Here is a 9,417-nt window from a genome sequence, read left to right as displayed (position 1 = left end):
CAAGTGTCTTGAGTTACACTGAGCGCTGGTCTCACTTCCGTCACTTTAAGTGCACGGGTATGTGTGACACTTATAAGAAAATAAAAAGGAATGTGTGGTATCCCAGGGAGGAATTGAACGAGCCCAAAAGTCAGCAGCGGGGAAGTGCAGAAACTGTTGGTACCTCTGCGTTTGTCTGGATGCAGATTTTTTTTTGGATAGTGGTCTAATTATTTGGATGGATTAGTTTTTATTTACTTAGATGCTTTGTCGTTGGGCATGTCTGTGTGTGCATTAATACTAGAATGTCACTGGTGAGTTTGCTGAATGAAGCACGTCGGCTTTTGATGGAAAGGAAGTCGGTTCAAGTGGACAAGAATTATGAGCAACACACAGATACACCTACAAAGGCTTCTGAGGCTTCGGAAGTGGCCAGAGTTGTCAGCACTTCACAGCTTCAGAGTTATGTGGCACTCTGTTGGAAGAAGATGTAACTTTAGCTTTTGCCAAAAGTTTTTCCTGTTTTAGGAAGTGGACTTGTGCGTTATAGGCAGCTCCAGTACCCAGGTCACATGCTGCTTTTGTCCTTTCCCAACCCACCATCCCTAGACAGAGTCTGTCAAGTGCTTCATTCAGAGTTCTTGATGAGCTTGCCTGAGTGTTTACATTTTAAAAGTCAACTTGTTTATGTACCTGATTGGCCTCAGTTGTATACATTTGTCATTACCTCCCTCGCACCTCTGATTCATTCCACCTGTGCTCAGTTACACTGGGAAAATGTGAGATAATGTAATCCACTGGTGATGGAAATAATTTATGTTAGTATAAGCCACTATATTCTTTAGTTTCTTTAGTTCTGTATAAATACAACATCATATTCAGATTTAGATGAAAATACTGGCTTCTGTGATGCTGGAGCTGTAGGGTGGTACATGCTATGGAAAGATTTCTGTAGTTAGCTGTGTGTTCTGGACAAGTAACTCAGTGCAGCAGTGCAGTTTAACTTCTCATTTCCGTAGCTGCAAAAACTTAAGGAACGTACCTGATGTTATTTTCTGTAAAAAGGTAGGCACTGTTTCTCTCTCCCTTTTTTTTTTTCTTTCCCCAAATTACAGCTTGCGAATGAATGGCTAGTGATGTGAGGAGGTAGTTGTTCAAACTGTTTTCTTTCAGTCAGTGCTATGATGACATTGTAAGACAGTCCTGCTAGATAACTTTTATTCATTTACATGGTTGTTGGAACTAGTGTAAGCGTGACGGAGTTGTAAGCAGGGAGAAGTGGTGGTCTGGTGGACTCTGAGTAAGAGGAAATGTATTAGTAATAAACTAAAGTAACTTCTAGCAGCAAGCTGCTGGGAAAAACATTATTTTTGAAGTAAGAATCTGTCATATCCACATCTGCTGAGGAAAAGAGCTGTTTTGCTGCATGTAAGTTAGGCATTCTTTATCGTGAATCAGTTCAATAACACCTAGAATGATAATGTACAATTAAGGTTGAGGGTATCATGGTGTTTATTAAGTATTTCAGGCCTTATCGTTTGTTTGGGTGAAACTCATTTCCTTCTGACATTTGAGGATATACAGTTATAAAGAAGAACATTTACTGAGAGCAAACAAAACAAAAATATTATGAAGGATGTACGAGTGGCCAGTTATTGATTGGTAAAGGGCATACATGCCATCTTCGATGTAACTCTGTGCAGCAGTGTACATTACTTAACAGCATATATTCTGTGGTAGTTATTCTTTAGGAAGCTACTGGCACATCTGAATTATTTTCTTTTTAATAATTTTTATCTTCAAAAATCTATTCTCAGAACAGTGCTGTGAAAGAAAGGCTCACCCTCTCTTGTGTCTAGTTGGGACCTGTGAGCTCAGGGTGTGACGAGAGCAAACAGCAGGTAGTTTTTAATCCGGTTTGCTTTTTTCCAAAGAGGTGGTTTGTTGTTTGCCCTCCTCTCCCTCGTCTTACCCTGTCAGAAAAATTTCACTTCTTTTTTGGTTTTGTTTTCTGCTGACTTAGTGGAGTGGATTTGCCCCAGAAAGGATAAGCCACCCCTGCTGCAAAGGAGGGAGTATGCCTGCGCAGTCACGATGGGGTGGTGAGAGTAGGAGTGAAACTCGCCCCTGTTTGTGGCAGCGAGCTGTTAGACTGGCTGGGCTGTCTCTGCTGATCTGACCTTTGGAGTCCTTCTGGATTTCTTCACTAAAATGCAGGTTTAAATGTGTACAAATTTCGTTCCTTTACTACAAATGAACCCATGATTTGAAAGTATTTCCCAAGCGGAGATACAGTTAGGTATTTAATGGCTTTTGCGTACTGGCGTGTTCTGCATGTGGCTGGAAAATAAAACTATTTCAGTTGGGAAAAATCTAGCACAAAGTCTTTACAGCACTGCCTTTTAAAAATCATCAGTGCAGTATCTGTCCATCACAGAAAGGAGAGTGATGTTTCGGAGCAATGTCTAATTAAGCATCCACCTGCGTCCGTAAGCATCACAGTTTGTTTTTCTGTGCTGTGTGCTTCGCGCTTAAGTAAAGCTGTAACATCACCTTGAGATTCCCTTTTCTAGTGTTGTTTTGGTGAGTGGCAGGAAAGGAATGGGATCTTTTCATTGCAGTCTCTTCCTCCCTCTTATCTCTACTTTTCTCAAGTAGAACTAAATCACAACGTTTTTTATTTCTTTGGAAAAAGGCTTTCCTTGGCATACTTTTTCCTGAACTGTCTGTATTCTTCCCTGGGGCAAAGTCGGTTTGAGTCACAGCAGACTTTGTTTCCAGCGAGATGAATATCAAGTTCTCTCTTATACGCGTACTAATACTAGAATTGTTGACTTTTGAAGGAGCCAGTTCAAGGGACCTGGAGAGTACAAGCCTCATCAGAATAAGTATTTTTTCCACACGCACAGAAACGCGCATCAGTGTTGACCAGGTACGCTTTTGTGAAGTTGGTAGTCCCTGTGCTGCCTTCTCACTGAAAAGGCAGTGATCCCTGGGTGAGGGATCAAACCAGTGTGGTTTGTCTCGTTAAAGTAAGATCCTGCTTGTTAATAAAAAAACCTTCTGAGGTCATTGGATAGACTGTTAGCAGTGTGGTACCATGTAGAGTAAACAATTTTTTTCTGGCTGATAGGCCAGAGAGATGGAAAGGCAAGTACAGGTGTTCTTACTGTCCCTTTGGGAGCTGTGAGGTAGATGATGTTCCCAGGTAGGACGTTGGTGAACTCTGGCTGCCCGTGAGCTTTGTGTCGAGCTCTCTTCTTTGTGCTCCCCAGGCTACAAGGGTGGATAGTGCAGAAGCTGGTCTGCAGTTATTAGCATGAATATTTAAATAGTTATTTTGGCCAGGCTAATATTCTTGTATGTGTTTGAGCAACAAAATTTTTCCGTGCATGTACATTTTAACACTCTCAGAAAAGACATTCTTCAACGTGTATGGCTGGAGCAAAGCTGGGGAATTGTACTAGCAGGTACAGTGCTCATCCCAGACATTTAATCATCAAATCTGTGTTTTACTTACCTGTAGAATAGGAGAATTATTTGATAATGTAGATTTGCAGGTGAAATGTGTAGAAATAGTGATTTTATGACTGTGGTGGCATGTATTTGTGTCTCAGAACATGTGTATTTATCATTTGGGTTTGATGCTATGGCGTGGCCTTGGAATTAGATTGGTTCTTACATGATATTTATTGCCTATGTTAAATTACCTTCTCCAGAAATTCTTCTTAAGTAGCTTTCAATAGTTTTACACTCAGTGCAAGTATTGAGAACCATTTTTTTTCTTTATAGATATGTTCTTGTATTTTACAATATGTGCCAACACTGTTTGGCTTTTTTCATGTTTCGCAGACGTAGAGTTATCTGCATCTTTCTGGTGTTGTCGTTCTTCCCTTAACTGGTGTTTTTCTTTCATAAATAGTTTCATAATTCTCTTGTGCTATCTAGAATTTCATTCATTAGCCGGAGGGAAGCATGAACTCTAATTTTCTCTAAAAATGAAGTTTCAAAGTGAGAGCAGACAGGACAACACTGAGCTTTTCAAAGCACCTTTTAGAAGCACGGAAGTAGCCTTATTCTGTGCTGCAGATGGAGAGGGGAAGCGGCACACAGTTGCATCCATAGAATTACAGGCAGCTTGGGATGGATCAGGAAACTGAAGAGGGATTGTCCGGCTACAGAAAAATCCCTGTGAACTGTCCATACTTTTCAGGCTGCTCAACTACTAATTGCCCTCGTCTGCAGAAATGCATTTTTTAAAAACAGTAGATTAAATCTTAACATTGTTTGGGGTTGTTTTTTTCCTTGTCTACACTTCTTTTGAAGGGCCATAAATTTATCATTTACTATACTTCTAAACCCATAAATGGCTTGTTCCATACCATTCATTTGTAAGCGAATCTGGTAATTGGGAGATCTTTATTTTGTGTTGAATTCCAAGCAAAAGTTTAGGTGGAACGCAAATTGTGAATAATGAAGGAAAAATGATAACTATTGATCTCTCAAACAAAATTTCCCCTAAGGCGCTTCAGCTACTTTTTGTTTGATAATATGCAAGTCATCTTTCAAATAAATAGCATTTTTGTGTGTGTGTTGGCACTGAAGCAATGCCATTTATTAAATGATAACTTGAAGTAAATTGTGGGATGCTGGTGTGGGTGGATACTGGTTCTTACTTGCAGCCCGTACTATTTGATGCTGTGTTCCTGGGAGATTTGTGAGAAAGTAGGTCAGCCTGTAGGTTCTCCTACAACCAGGGCTGGTATGTGAGAGACCCAAGGCACACTTGGATGGTGTGTTAGATACTCCTAAAAAGCCTTTATGTGTCTCACCAGCATGGTGGGTTTCTACTGAGAACAAATCTGTTACACATATGTGATGTTTCTGAAGACCTTGCCTGTAGGTGATGTAAAACCCATGTCCCTGAGCATTCAGTCTGACTTCATGACACTTCTTGTAAGCACGTCTTCTGCACGTAAGATCCATTGGTAGAGCGGCTCCACTGGAAAAGGAAAGTTTTTGTAGTAGTGCTCTGTAATGTTCAGCGGCCGCTCAGGTTCAGCTCAAAGTGATTGGATTTCTCCTGTGTCACGTAGGTACTGGAAGTTACAAATTACCATAAAAACATTGTAATTTTGTAAGGTTGGGGTCCTGTACAACTGAACGCAGATTTCGCATAGATATGAAAACTGAACTATATTCTGTTCTGTCCAGGTAGATGACTCCCGAGTCTGGGAATTTTCAGGCTGGCATTATTCATAAAGGCTAAAATTCTCCACTAAAATATGTTTAAAACTCTAGGTAAAGAAGTTTATCGTATGCTGCTTATAATATATTGATTTAAATTTTATAAAGCAAGAGTTTAGAAATATTTTTATTATTTTCTGGTCTGTTTTGATGAGTCAGGTGAACCACATTTAATGTGACTCCACTGCCATATTTCGGGGGTGTGTAAAAGGAAGGATCATTGCGTGTAACAGGATGACATCACTATGAAAAAGTAAATAAAGAAAACCAGTACGACACTGAACTGCATGGTCTGTAATTGTAAGCAGTAAGTTACTTTGGTAATGCTGCAGAGAGCAGGATGGGGCGAGTTCCGTGGGTAAATTACTCTTACTGTTCTGTTCTCGTGCAGGCTGCTGTACTGCTGACGTCGCTGTCTAGTTCACCGAGTCTTCCAGACCACGTGCTTCATGCTTTGAGTCCGGGAGGACCTTGGTGTTCTGAAATGAAGATGGAGGCAGTGGGAAAAGCAGAAGAAATAGTTGATTCGGAAGTTCCACCAAAGAGTTCTGAAAAGCGAGAGACTGCTCCTGATGAAGATGGACCTATAGAACTGGAGACACAGACTGAGAAAGACGACGTGCCCGCTGCAGCGGACTCCGCGGTGCTCTCCTCAATGCCTTGCCTACTGATGGAACTGAGGCGAGACTCCTCGGAGTCTCAGTTAGCGTCTACAGAGAGTGATAAGCCAGCGGATGGTCAAGTTTATGAGAGTGACTCTTCTAACCATTGCATGCTTTCCCCTTCTTCCAGTGGGAATTTGGCTGACTCGGATACATTATCGTCCACAGAAGAGAATGAGCCCTGTCAAGCTGAAGCTTCTGTAGAGGGAGACCCTTCTGCGGTATCTGGGTCTGCAGCGGGGAGGAAATCCAGGCGATCCAGGTCTGAAAGCGAAACTTCAACAATGGCTGCCAAGAAAAACCGACAGTCTACTGATAAGCAGAATGGTCGAGTTACCAAGGTAAAAGGTCATCGAAGCCAAAAGCACAAAGAAAGAATCCGGCTCTTAAGACAGAAGCGAGAGGCAGCTGCTCGCAAGAAGTACAACCTGCTGCAGGACAGCAGTACCAGCGACAGTGACCTGACGTGTGACTCGAGCACGAGTTCATCAGATGATGAAGAGGTTTCAGGGAGCAGCAAGACAATCACTGCAGAGATACCAGGTAGAGGATGTTTTTTAAACTGAGCTGTAACGCATCTGACATCGTTTCTCAGCTGTCATGCTAAATTAGATGAGTGACACTTGAGCAAAACCAGGAGAACTGCAGCTCTGTGTAAATTTGAAGACTGCAGTATATTAACAAGACATGGGCAAAATTTTAAATCTGTTCTGAGGTTTTAGCGCAGTTTTGCACACCAGCAAAGCATAGGAATGGTAAATTGGAGGAAGGACTATCTTTGAATCTTGAATTCTGGAATTTTCAGATCTGTTTCTTTGTAAGCCTATCTGAGCTCCTATGAGTGTTGTCAAAACCCATTCTTAAGATAAGTGGCCAGCTTTGCTTTAATTTGTTAAGACTGTAGCTTGGCAGCTGTTAGAAATAACACGGCGTACCTCTTGCCTGTATTGCAGTAAGGCCCTGTTCACTGTTGCTCTTCTGCTGTGCTTTCAGCTCTACCTTCCAGTACATGACAAACCTACATAGCCTTGTTGTAAATACTTGCAGATTGCAGCTGGTCACCTATTTTAGGACATCAATATGAATTTGTTTACGTAGGTGCCCTAGCTATATCCACACCTAGATTTCAAGCATTTTGGATAAATCTGTTATCAATTTCATATGTCAGAAGGATCTATAAATTCTATACCTTTTATTTTCTGACACATTACTGGAGGCAGCAAATTATAGGCATATTTTAATGATTTCATTAGCCAAAAAAAACATGCTTTGAGGGTTTTTTTTACATCAGTTGCAGTGTTGTGGGCAGGATTTTGTGTGAATTATTCTTGCAGCATATTATACCATAGAACGGTCATATGGCAATCAAAAATAAAATCGCATAAAAAACCTTTTTGGCTTGCCAATTTTTACTGGGTTACATGCCTTTTTGCCTCTTGTGCTAGAAGATTTTTTTTTTTCTGAGATAACTATCAGCTTATGTAGGGCAAGAACATTTAAAGGAAAACTGCAATAATTAGTCTTAAGTTGCTGAACTGATGTTTGATAGATGAATTAAAATCTTTGCAGTGTAATTTACAAATAACTGCTTTAACTAACTTGATTATGGTGAATGATTTTTGTCACCATGAGGACTGGCATTTTTCCCACATATTGCTAGGAAGCAGGTTGCACAAAAAAAGTTCACGTTTATTATTAGGAAGTCTGGGAAAGGCATAGTTGTCACAATTTTTGTCTGGTAAACTTCTAATAGAGTTCTAAAATTACTGTAACCAATTCAGTAGTTAGTCGAATATCTGGCTTTTTTAGTAAATGAAAAGGCACAAAACTATATTTATACTTAGGACAATTAAAGCCTGACTTAAAGCCTGCTGAAAAAGACTATTTCACTGAGTTTTGGGACAGGTTCCTCCCCACCCCTTCAAAAAAAAAAAATCCACCAGGTTATTTTCTTTAAGTCATGAAAGTATCCTGTGACCCAGAAAAGGCACCACATGGTATTTTCAGATCTGCCTGGATTTCTGACTTCCATTGCGGAGACCTGGAGCTACTTTAGGATACTTTTCCTGTGTCACTAGACTCTTCTGTATTTCAGCTCTCCGTCTTAACCGAGATGCCTGCAATGAAAAAGTCCCATTGCAGTGCATGAAAGGGCCTGATGATTTGGTGGTGGTTACACCAAGGCCTGGTTATACCTGCGATGCAAGATGTGGGAGCACAAAAACCATCCTGGGGAAGAGTGACCTTTATTTTTATTCCATAGTCTGTACCATCTGCTTGATACTGAATTATGTTCAAGACATTAAGAGTTTTTAGCTGTCCTTTTGGAATTAAGTGCAATGAATACCTGCCACACTGCAGTTTTCCTTTAAATAGAAACAACTTTGGTTTGTGGGAAAGTCTCCAAGTACAAGAGAGAAACATTCTCTATAGAGATAAGGATATGGGTGGCCAAAAATGCATCCTGTGCTACTTGTGGGTTAATGAAACGTTGCAGTCTTAACAGATGCAGTGGAACTGTGAGTCTGAGTAGGACTCCCAGCTCTCCATCACAGGGGTAGGTTTACATGCCATCTGCATCTTCTTGGAACTGGCAAAGAGCTTGTCTTAAATTAACTTTTTTTTACTAGAAAGCCATTTTAGTGCACTTAGCATTACACTGTGAATATCCTCAAAATTTGGGGAATGAGCATGTAGTTAGAAAATAATACAGGGTATCAAAAAGCATTACTGGAAATTCAGGCCGTGAGTTTCCTCTGCACAGTCAGAAGCTAAGAGGTTTAACTTGAATCTGAATGTCGAGTTTATGACAAGGCACCCGTAAGAAGGACGCAAACATGAAAAACTTTTGCCTTTATTTTTGAAGGAAGTCTGTGTGCATTGATGCAGAAGAGTTTTACAGGTAGGCTGCGGTCCCCTTGGTCTTACTGTATTTGGAGACTTCAGCTGTAGCGTTGGTTACTATCTCAGCGTAGCTTATAGGACTGATGTTTGAATGTCTGTTGTCTGAAAAACAGCTTTGCCAACAGAGATGCTCTAAAATTTTTAGTGATGGTTAATGTGGCCTTCATGCACAGAAGTTGTACATACTCCGGTTCTTAACCTTCTGTTGACACATGTGGCGTAACAGAAAACAATTTGCTAGTGTGTAATCTGAAAATTGAAGTGCCGCTTTGTGAGAGGACTGTAGTCTTTCATGTTGTGTAATTAAACCTGTTCCATTTTAGTAGTGCAGTTATTTTTTTCAAACCATCCATGTTATGGCCTCTGAAATACATTTGGCTAAATCAGTAAGGTAAGAAAAATGTTCAGTGAAATACATAATAATGCCATGAAGTTGTGAACTGAGCAGTTGGGCAGTAGAGAGTCAGTTCTCTCTGTTGAACTCAAACATAATGGGGATTAAAATACTCTCAGGGTTGTTTTTCTCTCAAGAAAGATTGAAGAGTCAATCTTGCTCGTGATACTTGCAGATGTGTGCTCAGTAGGAGCTAAGCACAATAAATATTGTGTTATTCTCCGTGCCTTA

The 9,417-nt window shown here is 40.5% G+C and overlaps 1 protein-coding gene across 1 annotated transcript; it reads left to right on the top strand.

The window, feature by feature from the left end:
- The first annotated feature begins 5,616 nt into the window (after positions 1–5,616).
- Positions 5,617–6,747, top strand: LOC104509394 (chromosome unknown open reading frame, human C18orf25). The gene has a single exon (XM_010151327.1). The coding sequence runs from the start codon at positions 5,711–5,713 to the stop codon at positions 6,452–6,454; it is 744 nt and encodes a 247-aa protein (XP_010149629.1). The 5' UTR covers positions 5,617–5,710; the 3' UTR covers positions 6,455–6,747.
- The last annotated feature ends 2,670 nt before the right edge of the window (positions 6,748–9,417 follow it).

This window comes from Eurypyga helias, unplaced genomic scaffold, assembly GCF_000690775.1.
Source record: "Eurypyga helias isolate BGI_N326 unplaced genomic scaffold, ASM69077v1 scaffold6045, whole genome shotgun sequence".
Classification (NCBI taxonomy): Eukaryota; Metazoa; Chordata; class Aves; order Eurypygiformes; family Eurypygidae; genus Eurypyga; species Eurypyga helias.
Note: the sequence above shows the minus strand (reverse complement) of the source record. Positions and strands in the feature narration are given on the sequence as shown.

Coding starts and splice junctions, on each gene's coding strand:
- LOC104509394 (XM_010151327.1), top strand. CDS start 5,711: ATGAAGATGGAGGCAGTGGGAAAAGCAGAAGAAATAGTTGATTCGGAA.